This window comes from Doryrhamphus excisus, linkage group LG19 (genome assembly GCF_037039965.1).
Source record: "Doryrhamphus excisus strain RoL-2023G ecotype Guam linkage group LG19, RoL_Dexc_Guam_v1.1, whole genome shotgun sequence".
Lineage (NCBI taxonomy): Eukaryota > Metazoa > Chordata > Actinopteri > Syngnathiformes > Syngnathidae > Doryrhamphus > Doryrhamphus excisus.
In genome coordinates, this window is record NC_136375.1 from 14,081,079 (window position 1) to 14,105,000 (window position 23,922).

The 23,922-nt window shown below is 45.1% G+C and overlaps 1 protein-coding gene across 1 annotated transcript in view; it reads right to left on the reverse strand.

The window, feature by feature from the left end:
• The window catches only part of plcb1l (phospholipase C beta 1-like), a 69,399-nt gene that overhangs the window by 8,329 nt on the left and 37,148 nt on the right, over positions 1-23,922 (reverse strand). Inside the window, exons 4-27 of the mRNA XM_058057843.2 lie at positions 22,720-22,860; positions 21,856-21,935; positions 20,946-20,999; positions 20,312-20,387; positions 17,858-17,958; positions 17,454-17,620; positions 12,948-13,094; positions 12,424-12,581; positions 11,959-12,041; positions 11,108-11,192; positions 6,547-6,718; positions 5,652-5,738; positions 5,055-5,125; positions 4,805-4,901; positions 4,606-4,690; positions 3,618-3,742; positions 3,400-3,554; positions 3,069-3,333; positions 2,891-2,995; positions 2,707-2,822; positions 2,490-2,625; positions 2,345-2,398; positions 2,055-2,274; positions 1,796-1,964 (exon numbers count right to left, since the gene is read on the reverse strand). Of these exons, the coding sequence (XP_057913826.2) occupies positions 1,796-1,964; positions 2,055-2,274; positions 2,345-2,398; positions 2,490-2,625; positions 2,707-2,822; positions 2,891-2,995; positions 3,069-3,333; positions 3,400-3,554; positions 3,618-3,742; positions 4,606-4,690; positions 4,805-4,901; positions 5,055-5,125; positions 5,652-5,738; positions 6,547-6,718; positions 11,108-11,192; positions 11,959-12,041; positions 12,424-12,581; positions 12,948-13,094; positions 17,454-17,620; positions 17,858-17,958; positions 20,312-20,387; positions 20,946-20,999; positions 21,856-21,935; positions 22,720-22,860 (2,949 nt within the window). The remainder of the gene's footprint in view (positions 1-1,795; positions 1,965-2,054; positions 2,275-2,344; positions 2,399-2,489; positions 2,626-2,706; positions 2,823-2,890; positions 2,996-3,068; positions 3,334-3,399; positions 3,555-3,617; positions 3,743-4,605; positions 4,691-4,804; positions 4,902-5,054; positions 5,126-5,651; positions 5,739-6,546; positions 6,719-11,107; positions 11,193-11,958; positions 12,042-12,423; positions 12,582-12,947; positions 13,095-17,453; positions 17,621-17,857; positions 17,959-20,311; positions 20,388-20,945; positions 21,000-21,855; positions 21,936-22,719; positions 22,861-23,922) is intronic.

Below are 23,922 nucleotides of genomic sequence, written 5' to 3' on the forward strand. Positions count from 1 at the left end.
ATGGAATACTACAGGATGAAGCAAAATGGAATACTACAGGGATTAAGTACAATGGAATACTACAGGGATGAAGTACTATAGAATACTACTAGGATGAAGCAAAATGGAATACTACAGGGATTAAGTACAATGGAATACTTCAGGGATGAAGTGAAGCACAATGTAATACTACAGGGATTAACAATGGAATACTACTAGGTTGAAGTACAATGGAATACTACAGGGATGAAGTACTATAGAATACTACTAGGATGATGTACAATGGAATACTACTAGGTGAAGCACAATGTAATACTACAGGGATTAAGTACAATGGAATACTTTAGGGATGAAGTGGAGCACAATATAATAATACAGGGATGAAGTACAATGGAATACTTCAGGGATGAAGTACAATGGAATACTTCAGGGATGAAGTACAATGGAATACTTCAGGGATGAAGTACCATGGAATACTACTAGGATGAAGTACCATGGAATACTACTAGGATGAAGTACTATAGAATACTACCAGGATGATGTACAATGGAATACTACAAGGAAGAAGTACAATGGAATACTACAAGGATGAAGTACAATGTAATACTACAGGGATGAAGTACAATGTAATACTACAGGGATGAAGTACAATGGAATACTACAGGGATGAAGTACAATGGAATACTACAGGGATGAAGTACAATGGAATACTACTAGGATGAAGTACCATGGAATACTACTAGGATGAAGTACAATGGAATACTACAAGGAAGAAGTACCATGGAATACTACTAGGATGAAGTACAATGGAATACTACAAGGAAGAAGTACAATGTAATAATACAGGGATGAAGTACAATGTAATACTACAGGGATGAAGTACAATGTAATACTACAGGGATGAAGTACAATGTAATACTACAGGGATGAAGTACAATGTAATAGTACTAGGATGAAGTACAATGTAATACTACTAGGATGAAGTACAATGTAATACTACTAGGATGAAGTACAATGGAATACTACAGGGATGAAGTACAATGGAATAGTACTAGGATGAAGTACAATGGAATAGTACTAGGATGAAGTACAATGGAATAGTACTAGGATGAAGTACAATGGAATACTACTAGGATGAAGTACAATGGAATAGTACAATGGAATAGTACTAGGATGAAGTACAATGGAATAGTACTAGGATGAAGTACAATGGAATAGTACTAGGATGAAGTACAATGGAATACTACTAGGATGAAGTACAATGTAATACTACTAGGATGAAGTACAATGGAATACTACAGGGATGAAGTACAATGGAATACTACAGGGATGAAGTACAATGGAATAGTACTAGGATGAAGTACAATGGAATACTACAGGGATGAAGTACAATGGAATACTACTAGGATGAAGTACAATGGAATACTACTAGGATGAAGTACAATGGAATACTACAGGGATGAAGTACAATGGAATAGTACTAGGATGAAGTACAATGGAATACTACAGGGATGAAGTACAATGTAATACTACTAGGATGAAGTACAATGGAATACTACTAGGATGAAGTACAATGGAATACTACAGGGATGAAGTACAATGGAATACTACAGGGATGAAGTACAATGGAATAGTACTAGGATGAAGTACAATGGAATACTACAGGGATGAAGTACAATGGAATACTACTAGGATGAAGTACAATGGAATACTACTAGGATGAAGTACAATGGAATACTACAGGGATGAAGTACAATGGAGTAGTACTAGGATGAAGTACAACGGAGTAGTACTAGGATGCAGCTGTGTTATTGACCTGCTTGATGTGTTCCCGCTTCTGATACTTTTCGCTGTAGTACTGCTCCTGGCGAAGCGTGAGGAGCTGCTGCTGCTGCTGCTCCTTCAGCTCCGACACACGGCGGCTGCAGTCCTGGTCCAGCTCTCCGAGCTCCCGGTCCAGGGCAGACAGGGACTGCTCGGACCGGCTGAGGGACACATTGTTCGGGTGACGGTGGGACAGATGACACGGACGCAGGGCTTCCCAATGATGGGGGGAGTTGAGGAGCACCACCTACCTTTTCTTACCATCTCGCTTGTGGCTCTTCTGCAGGGCGGCGCGGCGGCGTTGGTGCTGGCTCTGGAGCTCGGAGGCGCGGGCCGTGTGCTCCTTGATGAGCTCGGCGGTCTTGCGGTGGTGTTTGCGTACCAGCTCCTTCATCTCCTTGTACTGCTTCCGCTGCTCGCGCACGAAGCCCTTGTGCTGCTTCAGCTCCTCCAGCGTCTGAGCTTCCACTTCTAGCAAAACCACAAACGCAGCATGGCATCGCTCTTAGGACTTCCGAGGGGATGTCTCGGTCTGACTTACCTGTCAGGACACTCTGGACCATGTCCTCCGTCTTCCCCGGAGGTTTGAGCGAGCCTGGAGAGAAAAGGTTTTAGCGTACGCAGTGCTAGCCAACGCCATGTTGGCAAGTGAGAAGGTGTCGCTTAAAGTGGGCAGGCTGAGGTACCTGCAGATTGAGGCTGATGGCCGACCAGCGACGGGGGTTTGGGGGCGATGGGGTTGTGGCTCAGTCCGTTCTCCGCCGGCAACACGGCTCTGGCGTCCGCCTTGGACTCCGACGGGGGGTCGCTTCCCGCCTCCACCTGCTGGTCACATCAAGGTGCAAGCGGTCAAAACACAAAGTCCCACTTCCTGTCTACACGTCAACAACCACACACACACACCTCTTTGTCAGTCTCCTCGTCTCCGCCCTCCTCCAGGGTGAGCGCTGCCAACTGATTGGCTCGTTGCTCCATCAGATTGACGTAGCGGATGGGGTTGGACAAAGCCTCGATGACGTCTGGCGGCGGAGACGAGAACAACGGTGAGTCCACGTGGCCTGAGAAAATAGCGGGAGCGGCGGCTCACCTGCGAACGTGTCCGGGACGTAATCTTTGACTTCCACGTAGACGAAAAGAGCGGGCAGCGTCAGCGACTGGTTCTTCTCGTTCCTCAGGTTGATGTAGTGGTATCCTGCGGGAAGAGCGGCGAGACGTCACCGCGTGGCCACATCTCCATCTTTGAAAGGACAGAGGGCGTAAGTCACCTGGACGGATCGCCGACACGGGGATGATGCGGTGTCCGATGAACTTCCCTCCCTCTTCGAACACGGCGATCCTCAGGGACGCCAGCGTGGGGAGGACCACCTTCTTGAAGACGATGGCCTCCTCCTCCCAAACGGGGTTGACGGCGTTGCCCTGAGATGTTTTGGTCTTGAACGCCTTCCTCTTGGTGTCCACCGGCAGGCCGAACATGTCCATCTCCACGTAGGTCCCCACCTTCTTATCTGAGAGGAACTGACCCGAGATGATCTGGAAGGAAGAAGCATCGTGTGATGGACGTCGGTAAACTTCACGTACAAGAAGCAGTCCACGTACTTTCACCGAGAGCGTGTTCGCTACGATCCCGTCCACGGTGCTCTCAGTGAAGGGGTCAAAGTGCTTGTCGGGCCGCCGCATGAACTCCGGCTTGAGGCGGAACCCGCTCTTGCCGTTGTACTCGTACATGCCCAGGTTGAGCTGCATGGACAGATCTGTGAAGACACAGGAGACACGTCCTTCATCCGACACACAAACCGTCACTTTCACCTCCTTACCGATGGTCTGGAAGTTGAGCGCCACCAGCTGACAGCCGGCGTTCCAGAAGAGCTGAGGGTTGTAGTTGGACGAATCCACCCGGGTGCCTTTCGGGTAAATCCTGCTCAGCTGCAGTTTGTTGTATCTGACGCATTCGGGTTAAGGACGCCGCTGCGCCGTAGCGTCCTCGTCTCATAGGACCGCAGCCGTGCCATCAACACTCAAGTGCTGCCAAATAAGTCATCCACATTCAAAACAGACGTCATGTTGGGCCCATGTGGACGTCTCAGGTCACGGCACAAACGTGTCAAAGTTCAACGCAACGCCAATGGACGCCAACAACACCGAAACAAACGCTATAGAAGCCATAGATTACCAACGGATGCACGTGCTCAAAGGATCAACTACAGCAGCAGAATGTACAAGCAAGGGCCAGTCGTGGCGTGTTACAGTCCAGGATACAGTACAATTACGCCCCCCAGTGGCTGAGAAAGGTATGGCAGTGCTGAGCACATTTGCCAATGGCTGACAAACAGACCAGTGCTAAAGTAATGATTCATTGAAAATAAATCCAAATTCCGTGTGGTTGGATGAAAAAAATAATGAAAAAAAATACAAAAAAAAGACCAAGTGGAATGAGACACATTGAATGTGCTCATAATAACAAAAAACATAAATAATAAAAAATAAATAAATAAATATATAATTAAAATATAATATAGTGAAATATAAAATATAATAAATAAAAAAAAATTAAAAAAATGTTTAAAATAAGACTTGGTAAACTTAGTGTAAAAAATACATGAATGAAATATAAAACACATTAAAATCAATAATAATAAAAAAGACTAATAAATGACGACGCTCATAAAGCTCCAGAGCAAAGATGACAGCGTTTTAAAGTGTCATGATGTTATATTTACATTTTCCAAAGTAAGAGCAGCGTTAGGGTGAGTACTGGTCCTCCCACATTAAAGATAAAAGTGTCATCATTAATGAGAAGGATACTCCACAAATTCCACAGGAGATTTAGTCAGCTGCTCCAACGCTTTGGTCTCCACAAAAGATGACATCTGGTAGCTGCGACTGATCTCTAAAAGGTAAAAAAAATAATATTCAAATGAAAATTACTTTTAAAGGGACGTGTGCAAAAAAAAAGTCAAAACCCAGAATGAAGAATTTGTAATAAAACAATAACTTAGTGTACTTTTTGAAGCCTCAAAGCTGTTAAACTTGACAGGCTGGATGTAGATGACCAGGTTGGACATTTCCTCTGTGGCAAACGCCTCGCTGCCCGCTGTGCCCTGCAACGCACAAACACAAAATGCACATAAATCGTCAAAATCCCTGATAAATGATGGCAAACTTTTGTACAAACAAAACTTTAGAAGGCAGGTGATATGTCTACTAGATGTCTAGAAGGACCACTAGAGGGCGGCATCGTCCCACTAACCCACCTCATCCATGGAGCCCTTTTTGCAGTCGTCATCGTCTTCATCTTCGTCCTCACTTTCCGCTTCCACCTCACCTTGAATAGGAGTCAAACAGGTGTGCTTAGACTAAATTCATTCAGTAATAAATGTACACACAAAAAGTACACAGCTCCGAAGTGACATGGAGTAAAAAGAATGATTTTTAGCGAGAGCTCGCACTAGCTACAGGACACACTTCCGGTCATGTGGTGCCTCCACATAGCGAAAATCGTATGGAAATACATCAGTTAATGTCCATCTTCAGCGTTTTCGCACCCCTCTCTGCACAACTGTTGCGTTATAAAGTGATACTGTAAGTACAGGAACAGGTCGTTCAATTCCATTATGGTTATTTTGAACAAAAAATGCTAAGATCCGGTACTAGCTAGTGTTGCTGGCAACATCTCTTCAGCACTGGTATGGGAGAGGAAATACTTGCAATTCTTCCACTTGTGTTCTTTTAAATTTCAATAAATAACATTTGCAAAACGGAACCATGTCCCCCCCCCCCAGGGGCTCCGAACAAAAAGATAATATTTACAAAATGAATGCAGTGGTTTAAATGGTGGCTAAAAGACTCACCGATGGACTTTCGGCCCTGCGGCCTAAGGCTGAGCTCAGCGCCCTCTGCTGGCTGGGAGGAATCTGTCATGTCCTCCTTGGTGGAACCTGTGCGGATAAAACAACAATAAATCAGCTTCATGTGCGCGGGAAGCACAACTTAAAAGGGAGACCTGAGTTCAATTCCACCCTCGGACATCTGTATGTGGAGTTTGCATGTTCTCCCCGTGCATGCGTGGGTTTTCTCCGGGTACTCCGGTGTCCTCCCACATTCCAAAAACTGCTAGGTTATTTGACCACTCCAAATTGTCCATAGGTATGAATGTGAGTATGAATGGTTGTTTGTCTATATGTGCCCTGTGATTGGCTGGCCACCAGTCCAGGGTGTATCCCACCTCTCGCCGGAAGACAGCTGGGATAGGCTCCAGCATCCCCTCGTGAGGACAAGCGGAGGAAAATGAATGAATGATTACTTTCAGAAAGAAATGATTCCAGCCACAAGAGGGCAGTGTGTGCAAGTGTAACAAGTGCAGCTCTGCGGCCAACAAAGCACGCGTTCGCGCTTCTGTTAGTAGTCAGCACACGTGACGCAGAAAAACTGCCACATAAAATATACTTTAATAGAAACACTGACTGCATACAAAATGAGGCATATTTGTAAGAAGACGTTTATTAATTGTGGTGGTATTTGTCAGTGGTGTGGAATAGATGGTGACATATATACCCTATAGTTAGCTACATTAGAGGGTCCAAATAAATGCATCAAAGCTGTGTATATTGTATTGTTGTTGCGTTGTTTGGCCGACGGCGAGTGTGTGCAACATCCAATAATACTCTGCTGATGGAGCGCACCATGGAAATGATGAATGTTAAACAATACAGTGTGTATGTGTGTATGTGTGCGTGTGTGTCATACCAGCGCTGGGCGAGGAGGGCTCGCACATGCTGGAGGAGTCGCTGCAGGTGTTGGACACCTGCTCGGCCAGTTTCTTCTTTGTGGAGGACGCCTTGTGGTGCTTCTTCTTGTTCTTGACCAGGATCTTCCCCATCAGCTCCATGGGGCTGGGCAGTGGCACGCCAGACTCCAGCTAAGAGGGGAGGGTCACATGAGGTCACTTGCGATGTGATGATGGCGGTCAAACAGCCTGGCAATGTTGCAACCACGGTACGAGATGCCACGGCAGCACGATGCAGGGGTGTCACTTTGAGATGTGTAGTGAAGCCTGAAGTGGTGGGTGTGGACTATACCACTAACAGCCACTAGGGGGTCTATCCATCCATCTGTCAAGTCATACATCCATCCACCCACCCATTTCCATTCATCCACCCACCCATCCACCCACCCATCCATCCATCCATCCATCCATCCATCCATCCACCCACCCATCCCCATCCATCCACCCACCCATCCCTCCATCCATCCATCCATCCACCCACCCTTTTCCATCCATCCATCCATCCATCCACCCACCCATTTCCATCCATCTATCCATCCATCCACCCATCCATGCATCCACCCACCCACCCACCCACCCATCCATTGACCCATTCATCCATTCATCCATTCATCCATTCATCCATTCATCCATTCATCCATTCATCCATTCATCCATTCATCCATTCATCCATCCACCCATCCATTTCCATCCAGCCACTCACCCATCCATCCATCCATCCATCCATCCATCTATCCACCCACCCAACCATTTCCATCCATCCACCCACCAAACCATTTCCACCCAGCCACCCACCCATCCATCCAACCATCCATCCATTCGTCCATACATCCATCCATTCGTCCATCCATCCATCCACCCACCCAGCCACCCACCAACCACCCATCCATCCATCCATTCGTCCATACATCCATCCATTCGTCCATCCATCCATCCATCCACCCATCCATCCATCCATCCATCCATCCATCCATCCATCCATCCATCCATCCACCCACCCACCCATTCATCCATTCATCCATCCACCCACCCATTCATCCATTCATCCATCCACCCACCCACCCATTTCCACCCACCCAGCCACCCACCCATCCATCCACCCATCCACCCATCCATCCATTCATCCATCCATTCGTCCATCCATTCGTCCATCCATCCATCCATCCGTCCGTCCACCCACCCATTTTCAAGCCTCCCACCCATTCACCCATTCACCCATCCATCCACCCATCCATCCATCCATCCATCCATCCATCCATCCATCCATCCATCCATCCGGTATGTGGACTTTGTGAGTAAAAAGCAGCATAACACAGCATAGGTAAAAAAGCAGATTATTTGTATAAACTACATGCTTTTATAGCCTTTTTATAGTCTTTTTATAGCCTTTTACCATTTCTATTGTTTTTTTTTCAAAGATGTCAATATTTACATTGTCTTGTAGTGTTGTGACTTTATTCTCTTAGTATTTGGACTTTTTCCAACCTAGTTATCCCGGAATGTCTTTTTTGTTTTGTCCTTCTCACATAATGATGATTCTAGAAAGTAACATATTTTTTTTGTTTAATATTTCAACAATCATGTGTTTTTCCTGGTAATATTCAGACTTTATTCTGCTAAAATTAGGACTGCAATTCTTCTTAAAGGGCCAGGCTGGGCCTGTAACAGCGTTCTTATACTCTAATAAAAAGACTACAACATCCGTGGAAGTGTGAAAGGTGAAGCCCGATGGAGGGAAGGAACGCTGCGAAAGGCAAAATGAGGAGGGAAATTCCAAGCAGTTTGAGAGTTGAACATAGAGCAGGCCGACATGTCTCTTCATTTATTTATGATGGTAAACAGCCTTTCTATCTCAGTGTTTAGAAGTATTAACGATGGCGGCAGGAGGCAGACATTATTCATCGGCGGTAAACAAGGTCTTCAGCCATCCATCAGCGTGTGGAGACGCTGCGTTCGAGGCAAACAAACGACAAAGAAGCATACGCTGTTGCCTTTCTTCGGAAGCCGTGGAATATTAGATTTGACGCCCCCCCCCATTTCACATTCATGGCATCCAGCCCATTGATTTACACCCCAAATGGCTTGCTTGAGTTCAATTCCACTTTGCTGCCGAGTGCCTCCAGCATTTTCTCCCTCGCAATAAAAGGAGAGGACATGATCAGCGTGGAAAAGCCAAAAACGGAAACACTTCAAAGTCACAATGTCCTTCACGTGTTTACATCCCGGGAAGCGGACTGACTTTCCCTGTCACGTTCTCATATTTATGCGTCTGCATGTCATGGTGTCATGTCATGTGACGCAGTAAAGGCCAGTAAGAAGGTTGGCAGCGATACCATAACCTGAACTTCTCATGAGCGATACCAAAGCCATAACTTCTTTATTTGGATGGAAGTGGAGCCCCCCCCCCCCCCCCCCCCCCCCCCGCAATTACACGGCCGCTGGTGGGAGGTCTGCCGGGGGCAGATAACGCCACACGCGTTTCCGCTTGGGAAGCGCTAGGCCGTATGTGTGAAGCCAAAGTCCACACTTGCATCACACGAGGGGCCGGCATCTATACACACAAGGGGGGGTGTTGGCTACAAAGAAGACAAAATGAGCTTAGGTTGGCCTGGTTGCCATGGCAACAGAGGGAGCCTGGCAAAAGGCGGCCAAGGAAAGCCAGGGTGGATGAGATGTGATCTTGGCTGGACCGAAAGCAGCAGCGAGTGGTGCGAGCCACACATTGAAATGCCATCAGGTCAGCGGGAGGCCGTTTAGGAGTGTGACGCGCAGGGAAGAACGAGAACGCCGGCGCACTTTATGCTACACAAAGCGTCCCATGTGATGCTGCATGTGACACGCGTGCCACTCGACACCTCACTCATGACCTGCCATTACTTGCCGATTCATCATCTTATTATATCATCAAATATAATAGCCATGCTGCTAGCTTGGTGCTTCAAGGCCCATGTAGTACTACTTCATGTAGTACTACTTCATGGGCACACAACTGTACTTTCTACTCACGAAGACTTTGGAATCTCCGCTTGGGCATCCCTGTGTGGAGTTTGCATGTGAGCATGGATGGATGTTTGGATGTATGGTTGGATGGATGGATGTATGGTTGGATGTATGGATGGATGGGTTGGTGGTTGTATGGGTGGGTGGTTGTATGGGTGGATGGGTTGGTGGTTGGGTGGATGGGTTGGTGGCTGGATGGGAGGCTGGCTGGACGGGCGAGTGGGTGGATGGATGGGATGGATGGGTGGGTGGATGGATGGATGGATTGATGGGTAATGGGTTGGGTGGATGTATGGGTAATGGGTTGGGTGAATGGATGGGTAGTTAATGGGTTGGGTGAATGGATGGATGAGTAATGGGTTGGATGGATGGGTAATGGGTTGGGTGAATGGATGGATGGTAATGGGTTGGGTGGGTGGATGGATGGATGGATGGATGGACAGGTTGGATGGATGGATAGTTAATGGGTTGGGTGAATGGATGGATGGGTAATGGGTTGGATGGATGGATGGATGGGTAATGGGTTGGGTGGGTGGATGGATGGATGGATGGGTTGGATGGATGGATAGGTAATGGGTTGGGTGGATGGATGGATGGATGGATGGGTAATGGGTTGGATGGATGGATAATGGGTTGGGTGGATGGATGGGTAATTGGTTGGGTGGGTGGGTGGATGGATGGATAATGGGTTGGATGGATGGGTAATGGGTTGGGTGGATGGATGGATGGATGGATGGATGGGTAATGGGTTGGATGGATGGATAATGGGTTGGGTGGATGGATGGGTAATGGGTTGGGTGAATGGATGGATGGGTAATGGGTTGGATGGATGGATGGGTAATGGGTTGGATGGATGGATAATGGGTTGGGTGGATGGATGGGTAATGGGTTGGGTGAATGGATGGATGGGTAATGGGTTGGATGGATGGATAATGGGTTGGGTGGATGATTGGGTAATTGGGTGGGTGGATGGATAATGGGTTGGATGGATGGGTAATAGGTTGGGTGAATGGATGGATGGGTAATGCGTTGGGTGAATGGATGGATGGATGGGTTGGTTGGATGGATGGATGGGTAATGGGTTTGATGGATGGATGGATAATGGGATGGGTGGATGGATGAATGGGTAATTGGTTGGGTGGATGGATGGATGGATGGATGGGTAATGGGTTGGATGGATAATGGGTTGGGTGGATGGATAATGGGTTGGGTGGATAGATGGATGGGTTGGGTGGATGGATGGATAATGAGTTGGATGGATGGATAATGGGTTGGATGGATGTACTTTCTGCACACACCTGGAGATTAGAAGGACCGTATGGAGATTCATTTTTTCTTTATTACCAAAGCTTTTTTTAAACGCTGAATTTGTCACTGATTTTTTTCCCTTTGAATTTAGTGAATAGAATTTTTTAACATGATTTCAGTGAATTTCAATGAAGATATTATTATGACTCTTATTGTGGGTTCAAGTGTTTGGACATCATGCGTGTGCGTGTGCGTATGCATGTGCGGACTCACAGGATATTTCTCCAGAGGTTCCGTCAACAGAGCGTCTCCAAATATTGAGCGGCAGTACTCGGCCATCTTGGCCTGCTGCTTGGGTCTGTCAAGTCAAAGAAGGTCAGGGAATCACTGGCTGAAAGACATTAAAGCCACAGTAGGAAACTACACAAGGTGGCTAAATGTGCTGCCTGCATGAAGCTACATCATGTTTTCAAAGAAACAGTCTGTTAGTCATTGACACCAAAACGAGGTGTCCTGGCTGGTCCACCAAACATATTTGGTGACAAAAGGTGGTGATAAGTGATCTCCATGGCAACTATAGAAATGCTTTTCTCCTTGTTACAAGGCAGTGTAGCATCTAAGTAACTGTTATTTAAAGGCCATATCATCACATATTGTTGCTTTACATGTGTAGTCGTTAAGGGTTAAAGAGGCAGTGATTTTAGTGTGATTTAGATGCAGATCATATATCAGCCCTACGCATTCTAACTGTAACCTGGGTGCTAAAGCTGATGCTAACACAACATGATGAAGTGGCCTGGCTGGTCCACCAAATACTACAAACAATTAAAGTAGGTGACACGTGGTTGCCATGACAATGACAGATATGCTATTCTAGTTTTTAGCAAGCAGGCCATTTGGATGCCCTTATTTTGCATTAATACTGTTACTTATTGTTGCTTTAAATGTGTAGTTGCGATACAAAATAGCATCCAATGCGAAGATGAGAAAAACAGGTGTCCTGGCTGGTCCACCAATACTACAGCAGGGATGCTGAAGATGGAGTCATGACGTAATGTTGCTTTAAGACGAGCGTTTTCTTGATCAAGGAGAGCTAAAAAAAAAAAAAAGAAAAGAAGGCTTACGAGTCCACGTGGTTCTCGAAAGATAAGATGATGGGGAAGGGTGACGTCTTGAAGGCACACTCGGCGATGGCCTCGATCACCTCCTGAAGAAGAAAAGGCAGGAAGGAAGCGTGGTGAGGAAAGAGGAATGGGCATCGAGTGTATTGGAGGTGAGACTCCATTGGCTGCTCTTTTCCTTTTACTAGTCCCTCAATCCATACACACGCCCCCCCCCCCCACCCCCTCACCTTTCGGGACACGGTTTAAGCGGATCGTGTGCCCCGCCCCCCTTTGTCTCCTTGATCCCCATCCGCTAGTTTGTGTGCTTTCCATCCGCAAAGATGCAGATGGATGCAGATATTATTCTGTTTGCCGAGCAGACACGAGAACCCCCACCCCGCCTGGGACCCGGACTCTGTCTCTATTATAGAGCATCTCAGACGTGACCATGAGGTCCTCACAAACATCTCCTCCCGCCTGTGTTACCTTGAAGGAGACCTCCGTGGTCATGGTGAAGCCGTGGGTGATGACGGGCTCCTCTTCCGTGGTGCGCCCCTTCCAGCAGTCCAGCTCGATGCAGCGACACCCGGACAGCAGGACCTGCTTGTACATCTCCACCGAAGAGTTCCCCGCCAGTTGGCCGGCTAGCCGCAAGACACCACAACATCCACATCAAGGCACGCCACTTCCTCCCACTTCCTTTGACTTATTCAAACTTATCCGGTGCTAAGTTTTGTGCTAAGTGTGAAGCCACAAGGGATTAGTCAAACTTTGAAGGTCATTTATTCCATATGCTAAAGGTCACAGAGCAAGAACAAAAATCATATTTTCATCCCCCTATCTCTCATTTCTTCGCTTTGCTGAGCCGTGGCGGAGGTGTTCAAATCCCCATCAAAGGAGGAATTTCATCCACCTACATCCAAGATTCAATCCCCCCCGAGAAGAATACAATAGAAGGAGTACAAGTGTAACATCCATGTGTGTGTGTGTGTGTGTGTGTGCACACGCACCAGTGAGGTAAGTGTTGTGTGATGAGTTGATGAAATAATGGGAGAGGGGAAAGGTCATGTCTTCGCTCTGGTCCAGCTTCTCTGGAGGAATGATGCTGTTCTCCTCGCCGTTCAGGTAGCGGGCGAAACCTTCCACCGAGATGTGACCTGCCAGAGCGGGAAGGAAAAGATGGGTAAAAACCATCATAATAGATCAACAATCAAGTCCACACAAACAGTCTCTTTTTACAGAGATGACGCCCACAATGTATCCCACCCTCCTCTGAGGACGTACCCCTCTTTTATCACGGTGAACTGGTTCCAGACCGAACCATAATGAGTGAAGTTGGATTCCACATGAATGAATGAAATATTGTAGAATATGCTTTTGAACAATATTAGAGCCCTCAAGACATGGAATAGCACCCCTATAGTCGCCTTTACACTTGTATTTCCAAGTATAGTAGATACATATAATCAGACACAGCAAATAAGATAACACAGACTAACACATTAGCAGCCATTTTTTTTCTGGACAGCGTACTTCCTTACTTGAAGTGACTTGACACTGGAATGAGCTAATATTTGTAGTACACAATAAAATGTAAATAAAACTCCTGCACGAGCAGCGTCACAGCAAGTGAACAGTATTAGAGCCCTCAAGACATGGAATAGCACCCCTATAGTCACCTTTACACTTGTATTTCCAAGTATAGTAGATACATATAATCAGACACAGCAAATAAGATAACACAGACTAACACATTAGCAGCCATTTTTTTTCTGGACAGCGTACTTCCTTACTTGAAGTGACTTGACACTGGAATGAGCTAATATTTGTAGTACACAATAAAATGTAAATAAAACTCCTGCACGAGCAGCATCACAGCAAGTGAACAGTATTAGAGCCCTCAAGACATGGAATAGCACCCCTATAGTCGCCTTTACACTTGTATTTCCAAGTATAGTATATACATATAATCAGACACAGCATATAAGATAACACAGACTAACACATTAGCAGACAGTTTTTTTCTGGACAGCGACACTTCCTTACTTGAAATGACTTGACACTGGAATCAGCTAATATTTGCTAATTATTAGCACTATTAATAGCAATTATTATTGCTAAATATTAGCTAATATTTGTAGCAGACAGAATAAGAGTAAGACGTAAGATGTAAATAAAACTCACAGCGTCACAGCAAGTGTGTTCCCCAGGAGTCATCTCACTGAACACTGACACCTAGTGGCCGATGTAGAATAGCACATTCACAATGACAATGCTTATTCTGCCTTGGATTTGGATATGAGTTCATTTACTTCCATGTACTTCCATCACGTTTTTATGCTTCAACATGCATCTTTAGGCCATCCAAATACTGCCAAGGGTTACTCTATTTTTCAAACTTAAGGTGTACCTAATGCTGTGTCCCGTAAACAAGTGGAAAATCTCTTCAGCGTACAGACAACGAGGTTTCCGTATCGTCAGCAGAAAAATGAGAAGCGCAGCATAAAACCCCGGTGTGTGTTTTGATGTGATGCTAAGTATGCAAAGCCGTGCGTGCGGCGCGGCATGTCCCCCTGGCCACTTTATGCTAATTAATGCGGCGCCGCCCTCTGCGGAGTCACTGCTCTAATTAACGCTACGGCTGCTGCCTGTGAAATCGCAGCTCTCGTTAGCGGATGCGAGGGTGGGGATGGGGGGGGTCGGACCCCTGTGATGCTCCCACGAGGAGCGGGAGGTCAAACAAGGAGAAAGGGTGTCAACTCCCGCTGACGAGGATTCACAGGTGTCGATGCTCGCAAGAGACGAGAAGCTTGTAGAAGATAATAGTCGTAAGCATGAAGCAGGTATAATGTTTATAGACGCCTTTAATGATGGGCCATGAAAGGACAAAAGTCCAAGAGCCTCTGGCCGATGATGAAGATGGAACTCCAGCATCCACGCTGGCGGCGTCTGCTTTGCTGCTGCCGATCTTAACAGGCTTTGAAGGCTTCAGGCATGGATATACCTCCGCAACTACTCGTTTATGATGACAATATCCAACTATCCTTTCTTCTACTGGGCCCCCACTGCAGTAATGCTGCTCAAAGATCCTCTAACTGTGACAGAAGTTCTCCTCTGTTATTCAGCAAAAACACAAGTCAAAGATCCTCTAATAGCTGCTTTTAGGAAGCTGCTGTTCCCCAGCTTTGAAATGACCTTGCAGGCCAAAGGGTCATGTACGTACACCTCACCGGTGAAGGTGTGATGCAAAGGCAGGGCGGTACAAAGAACACTGTCCTTCAGGGAGGGCAAAGTGGGCATAAGAGAACCGAGGGGGGTCGAGGGGGGAAGCATGTGGCAGACCCCTTTAGCAGAGCAGATGGCGGCACTTCCTGCGGCAAAATAAATACTTCACATGGGGAAATCTGTCAGCACGACGGGGAAGGACACGCTTCCACTTGGGCAAACAGCGACACACCCAGAAAAACACACAACCATCATGGTGATGTAAAAACAACCAATATGGTGATGTAGATGATGATGATGATGATGATGATGTAAATGCACAACCATTATGGTGATGTAGATGATGATGATGATGTAAACACGCAACCATCATGCTGATGTAGATGATGATATAAACACACAATCATCATGGAAATGTAGGTGATGATGATGATGATGTAAACACACAACCATCATGGCGATGGAGATGATGAGGATGATGTAAACACACAACCATCATGGTGATGTAAAAACAACCAATATGGTGATGTAGATGATGATGATTAAAACACACAACCATCATGGCGATGTAGATGATGTAAAAACAACCATTATGGTGATGTAAAAACAACCATCATGGTGATGTAGATAATGATGTAAAAACACAACCATCATGGCGATGTAGATGATGATGATGATGTAAAAACAACCATTATGGTGATGTAAAAACAACCATCATGTTGATGTAAAAACAACCATCATGTTGATGTAGATGATGAAGATGATGTAAAAACAACCATCATGGTGATGTAGATGATGATGATGTAAAACACAACCATCATGGTGATGTAGATGATGATGATGTAAAACACAACCATCATGGTGATGTAGACGAAGAAGATGATGTAAAAACACAACCATCATGGTGATGTAGATGATGATGATGATGTAAACACACAACCATCACGGCGATGTAGATGATGATGATGTAAAAACACAACCATTATGGTGATGTAAAAACAACCATCATGGTGATGTAGATGATGATGATGTAAAAACACAACCATCATGGTGATGTAGATGATGAAGATGATGTAAAAAGACAACCATGATGGTGATGTAGATGATGAAGATGATGTAAAAAGACAACCATGATGGTGATGTAGATGATGAAGATGATGTAAAAAGGCAACCATCATGGTGATGTAGACGAAGAAGATGATGTAAAAACACAACCATCATGGTAATGTAGATGATGATGATGATGTAAACACACAACCATCACGGCGATGTAGATGATGATGATGTAAAAACACAACCATTATGGTGATGTAAAAACAACCATCATGGTGATGTAGATGATGATGTAAAAACACAACCATCGTGGTGATGTAGATGATGATGATGTAAAAACACAACCATCGTGGTGATGTAGATGATGATGATGTAAAAACACAACCATCATGGTGATGTAGATGATGATGATGTAAAACACAACCATTGTGGTGACGTAGATGATGATGTAAAAACACAACCATTATGGTGATGTAAAAACAACCATCATGGTGATGTAGATGATGATGTAAAAACACAACCATCATGGTGATGTAGATGATGATGATGTAAAAACACAACCATCATGTTGATGTAGATGATGAAGATGATGTAAAAAGGCAACCGTGATGGTGATGTAGATGATGAAGATGATGTAAAAAGACAACCATGATGGTGATGTATAAAAGCAGTAAGCTATGCTGATGCAACCAGGTGGTGCAGCGTGTTGTAGGTAGCGTATGTTGTGTAGATATGGATGTAGTGTAGCGTATGCTAATGCATACACACCTGTCCTGTCCCATCCAATACAACATTGCGTGACATGGGAGTGTTTTCAGAATAATGCTAGCATGAGCAGCCCTAACCCGCTGCAATAAAAGTCCTTTTCAGTTTTTCTTTTGAGAAGCTTTGACCTTGCCACGAGCGACTGCGCAGGCCGGCCCCGCACGGAGACCGGCCAACGTCGCCACAGCTCACCGGCTTAACTCCTTCATGAATTATTGCTGCTCATCACCTCTCATGTTCAATTTTTAAACCTGCCAAGCTGCTGGGGGAGTGGGCGGGGGGGGGGGGGGGGTAGTCTGCTCTTATCACATTCCAGCTCCTAACCACCCCCCCCCCCCCCACCAGAACATGACGTTTAGCAGTCGGAGGTGCATGCCTTTAGGGACCAAGGATGTGGACAAGTACCGGGACACACGACTTTTACACCAACAGGGAACACGTCCCAATACTTTCGACGTTGGCGCGATACTGACCGTTCTGGGCCAGCGCGGCACTGGGTTCGTACTTGTCCACCAGCAGCTGGACCTGCTCCGGTTTGAGGGGCGGGTAGAGGATCTCGTTGAGGCGGGGGTCCCGCTGCTTGCTGTTGATGAACTCGGTCATCTGCTCCACGGTCAGATACGGACGACTCTTGGCGCCGCTGAGCAGGAGGACACAAAACAACACGTCAGACGGACACAAACGGAAAGCGGTTCCTCCTTCTTCTGTTTCCATCTCCCACGTCATGAAAGGACACGCGGGACAATGAATCACCCCGGTCTTCTCCAAATAGACTTGGCCTTTTATCCCGCACCGGAATGGCTCCTTTTCAGGGGTTGCCAAGGTGACGACTTCCTGCAAACACCTCAATAAAAGAGGTGGTTTCTTCAGTTCTTACACGTCACAGAAGATGTGGTCCAGCTCGGGCCTGGGACAGATGTTGCTGAGGAACAGATTGTAGACCTCCGGGGTGAAGTCCTCTTGGGGGATGGCGTCGTTCTGGAGAGGACAACATGGCCGTCAATGAAGACACCAAAGTGGATTCAAAGCAACTGAAGGTGCTAGTGTGAACGTTCCAACATGCATACAATGTTACAGCAGGTTGTCATGTCATGTTATCCTATGTCATGTTATCCAATGTCATGTTATCCTATGTTATGTTATGTCATGTCATGTTGACAGCCAATCACAGGGCACATATAGACAAACGACCATTCACACTCACATTCATACCTATGGACAATTTGGAGTCGCTAATTAACCTAGCATGTTTTTGGAATGTGGGAGGAAACCGGAACATGCAAATTCCACACAGAGATGGCCGAGGGTGGAATTGAGTCTCATAGCTGTGAGGCCTGCGTGCTAACCACTTGACCGCCGTGCAGCCATGTCATCATGTCATGTTATGTTATATTATGCCATGTTATGTCATGTCATGTTATGTTTTATTATGTCATGTTATGTCATGTCATGTCATTATTTTATATTATGCCATGTCATGTTATGATATATTATGTCATGTCATGTTATGTTATGCCATGTTATGTCATGTCATGTTATGTTTTATTATGCCATGTTATGTCATGTCATGTTATGTTTTATTATGTCATGTTATGTCATGTCATGTTATGTTTTATTATGCCATGTTATGTCATGTCATGTTATGTTTTATTATGTCATGTTATGTCATTATGTTATATTATGCCATGTCATGTCATGTTATGTTATGTTTTATTATGCCATGTTATGTCATGTCATGTTATGTTTTATTATGTCATGTTATGTCATTATGTTATATTATGCCATGTCATGTCATGTTATGTTATATTATGCCATGTTATGTTATATTGTCATCCGATGTTATGTCATGTCATGTTATGTTATATTATGTCATCCGATGTTATGTCATGTCATGTTATGTTATATTATGTCATGTTATGTCATGTCATTATTTTATATTATGCCATGTCATGTCATGTTATGTTATATTATGTCATGTTATGTCATGTCATTATTTTATATTATGCCATGTCATGTCATGTTATGTTATATTATGTCATGTCATGTTATGTTTTATTATGCCATGTTATGTCATGTCATGTTATGTTTTATTATGTCATGTTATGTCATTATGTCATATTATGCCATGTCATGTCATGTTATGTTATATTATGTCATGTCATGTTATGTTTTATTATGTCATGTTATGTCATTATGTCATATTATGCCATGTCATGTCATGTTATGTTATATTATGTCATGTCATGTTATGTTATATTATGCCATGTTATGTTATATTATGTCATCTGATGTTATGTCATGTTATGTTATATTATGTTATATTATGTCATGTCATGTTATGTTATATTATGCCATGTTATGTTATAGTATGTCATCTGATGTTATGTCATGTTATGTTATATTATGCCATGTTATGTCATGTCATGTCATGTTATGTTATATTATGCCATGTTATGTTATATTATGTCATCTGATGTTATGTCATGTTATGTTATATTATGCCATGTTATGTCATGTCATGTCATTATTTTATATTATGCCATGTCATGTCATGTTATGTTATATTATGTCATGTCATGTTATGTTATATTATGCCATGTTATGTCATGTCATGTCATGTTATGTTTTATTATGTCATGTCATGTCATGTTATGTTTTATTATGTCATGTTATGTCATTATGTCATATTATGCCATGTCATGTCATGTTATGTTATATTATGTCATGTCATGTTATGTTATATTATGCCATGTTATGTCATGTCATGTCATGTTATGTTTTATTATGTCATGTCATGATATTATGTTATATTATGTCATGTCATGTTATGTTTTATTATGTCATGTCATGTTATTATGTTATATTATGCCATGTCATGTCATGTTATGTTGTTATGTTATGCCATGTTATGAATGTGTTGTGTGCATGAGGGATTAACAGGCATACTATTTAGCTGTAATTAGGAGGCTGCCGGAACAACAGCCAATCCCAGCAGGCCATCATAATGCAACACGTTTCTTCCTGCTGCTGTGCTAATTATGCGGTGCTCGCTATATACAAATACGTGCGTGCGTGTGTCAAGAGGCCATTCATTAGTTGTTTTTTACGATGTGTCTGCAACGCCTCCCAAGCACGCTCCGCTGGCTGCCATGAGATCTCTGCTACTGCAGTCATTTTTGGGAAAGGATGTTGGGGGGTGTTACACATGGGGGGGGTTAAAGCAGCAAAGTAGGCGTGTGCGTACGCATCAGGGAGGGGGGCTGCTGATAGATGACGCGTGGAGGAGAGATGGCGAGGACACGCAAAGAGAGGAGAAAATGAGGAGTCTCACTCTGCCGGAGGGAAGGTTACAGTTCTCCAGCGCCGTCTCCACTCGCTTCCTGTCAGACGAGAATATCCTGAAGATGCTAGGGTGGGGGGCAGGAGGGGAGGGGGCACAGACACATGCCTTCAGTTTGGACTGAAACCATGACACGTTAAAACAACAACACCTCCGTTCCTTTATCGCCGGGTACGTGGGATCTCTTATTAGGTAAAAAAAACAAAACACTGACATTAACAGCTGCGGCTGTGGGTAACCTCCTGATGTATTCCTTTTTTAAATGAAGTGTTTCGTTATTTCCAAAGTGGTCCTTCTCCGCCATCTTTACCCGCCAACACCATGGCTTCTGTTGCTGATTCCATAATCTTTGTTTTCTCATGAACCCCACATCATTGTCCCAGCCATATAAAGAATCTGCCATTGAAAGACTGTTACGCTACATTTTCCAGACATGGTGTGACACAAAAACGCCCCCCCCCATCCCCTGAGCACAGTCACTGCTCTTAAATAAAGTCTTCATTTGCGCTGTGGAATGACTTGGCTCATTTAAAGCCTTACTCAGCAAAGTGTCCTCTGGTGCGCTTTTTATTTCAAACGCTAACAGACCGTGGGAGGGAGGGGGGCAGTGGGGGGGGGTACTTACTTCTTGACGGGGATGCGACCTTCAGGGTTGAGCTGCAGCTTGAGTCGCGTGTATCTGCGCACCACAGGAAACACTGCGTGAGACATTGTGTCATGTGACTGGTGGCAACAACACACACACACAATATACAGAGACTAGGCTGTTAGCATTGTTAGCATGCAGGCTAACCTCTGACATGCTGCTATGAATAGCTGCAACTGGAGCCCAGCATGAAGGGTCTGCTGGCTAATTATTAATATCCATTACAGCGGCCACCACCTCTTTGTCAGGCCTCTTACGCTTATAGGGGGCAAGCTTTATGTGAGGGAGGGGGGTCATGCCCTGCATTAAGTGCAGCTGGGGGAGTAGGTAGGAGGGGTGGCTGTTCCACTTATAGGGATGCTTTTGATTATTTTATCTAGAATACACAGCAGAAATAAAAGTATTGAAATGAGACCATTAATACTAAAACTAATGAAACAATTCCATATCACGTTTATTCATATCAATGAGGTTCATTGTGTTCATTTTGCTTGTATGACGTTTTAGTGAGCAAAAGAGGATTATTCAAATGTGCTCTGTAACATGATCCCATGGTGCATACAGATCAGGGACGTGTACAATAAATTCAGGCTTGCTACGCCAGCTGCGGCCATTTTTATTGTCCCATGAAGGAAGGGGAGGCTCACAGGTAAACAACACGTAACAGCTTCATATATTTAAGGTCATTCCAAACGGACGCCGATGGATCGAACGCCGCTTAACACTCGTTCCGCACACGGCGTGATGCTGACTGATGTCAAAGATGTATTTTAAAGGTCATGGATGGGGGGTCATGGCCGCATCCAGCTCGGATCAATGCGTGTCTGGTTATTTACGGCGTACGTGTTCGTGTGTGACAACGTGCGTGCGGGAGGGGGGGGCGGCGTACGCTTTGTCCAGGCAGGCCTCCCTGGACATGTTCTGCACCAGGAGGTTGGACGCCAGGCTGAACAGCTCCTCCGCCCATTCCTGTGAGAAATAAAACACGTTTGGTGGGTTAAAGCAACTATATGTGACAAGCCCACCTTGACAACTAAATCATTTGATTGCAACTTTATGCTGAAAAATTAGGGTAAACGACTCTTGTTGTTGTCAAGGCAACCTTTTACTAATGCACTCTGGACCAGCCTGGACACCTCTTTCATTTGGTAGTGCAAGCAGCCACAATAATATGGATATGAAAATGAAATGGCTGCTACCCAAGCTCGGAAATAGGAGACATCATCTCTGTCTCTGTCATTACCATAGCAACAGAGCTTTATTACCATTGCCAGATTAGGGACCAGCCTGGATTTCACGTTCCAATTGCTGGTAATTCACATTTGCAGTCCAACATACTGGTGGACCAGCCTGGACACATCTTTGACTTGCTAACCCTTGGGCCATTACTGTACAAACTTTTACATTCAATAAAATGATCGTCTGTTCCCAAAGTGCATGTTTAAAGCAACAATATGTGAGAATTGGATGAACATTTGGTTGGTTTAAGGAGAAGAGTATCATAGATGCTGCTCACTCTGGGATGCTAGTGGACCTGCCAGGACATTGATAGTTAGAGTGATTTACAGTTCTTTAAAGCTACCATATGTAAGGATTGGACCTTAGTCGTAGTAAAAGCTCAAAGATGAAAGATCTGCAGGGCACTGGCTGCTCATAGAAATAAGGAGGAAAAGCATCACTGTGGTTACCATGGTGATCTGAGATAAAATATCTCATAGCGGTGCTTTACCCGTTGTAGTTCCTGTGTGCGTACCTTGGCGATGTCCTCCTGAGAGGCCATGAAGTTCAGGTAGGTGATGTTGACCATGTCGGTGCCGCTCACCACCGTCAGCATGCGGTTCTCCATCTTGCCCGCCAGCGTGCTGACGTCCAGCAGCTCGCGCAGCTTGGCCTCCTGAATGACACGCGAGACGAGCGAGGTCAAAGCCTGTGGTTGACCCCCCCCCCCCACCTCAAAACAAAATGTGCTAACTGCACTCTCATCTCATGTCATCCATCATGCCACGTGTAATCATGGGGATGGCTTACTTCTGCCTGTTTTATTGAGATTGAAGTGTAGCAGCTTCACAGCTGGAGGTCAGAAGGACAGGAAGAAATGAATGAAACATCATGACGACTACCATGAGGAGCAGAGTATAAAGGGGGAGGAGCCACCTGCTGTGGCCCAGCAAGGTGCACTGTAATTGGACACACCCTCCCAAGCACTTTTCAAACATCAGGGCTGAAGCTTCAAGCGGCTGAAGGGTTTCATGTGTGCTCTGAGGGCTTCCCCCATCCCATCAAATGTCTTCCTGGGAAAATCAATGTTTGTTTCCAAGAGAGCTCACGGGAAGCTAGGACAGGCTGTAACGTCACAGGCAGAAAAAAAAGGAGTGCTTAATTTGCTCCCCCACACAGTACGGGTAATGTCATCTCATTGGGGTGCTTCTTTTAAATTATGGCTAATCAGAGCTAACGATTCATGGGTATGACGTCATCATTCCCTCATGGAGGTCCAATAAATAGGTAATTTCTTTTACTGCCATGCAAAATGTCTGAAAAGGAGTCGGAAGAAGTAGAGCTTATTGCACAGTGCATGTACTAAAGTAGAAAAAAGGTGACTTTTTGTGACCCCTCAGACATTTGGAAGAGATGATTTCTCCTTTCATTATTATTTTTCCAAATCAGATTCCTGAAGGGAATGGATGCCCCCAGTCCCTAAGTAAACAGCCTTCCATGGTTCCATGGAAGAGCAAAAAGGCCTAGTGAAGGGTTCCACAGGGAAGCTAATAAGCTCCAACTCATCGAAGCAATCCAACAAAGAGCTAAGTGTCTTGGTCACTCGTGATAAATGTGGTCTACACGTCCCTCACGCCCTTCATCATGTTGGTACACCCGACCAGCGATGTCGCACCCCCCTCCTGGACCCTCTACCCCGGGGCTGCGAGCCACGTGATCCTGACCGCCAATCAATGCA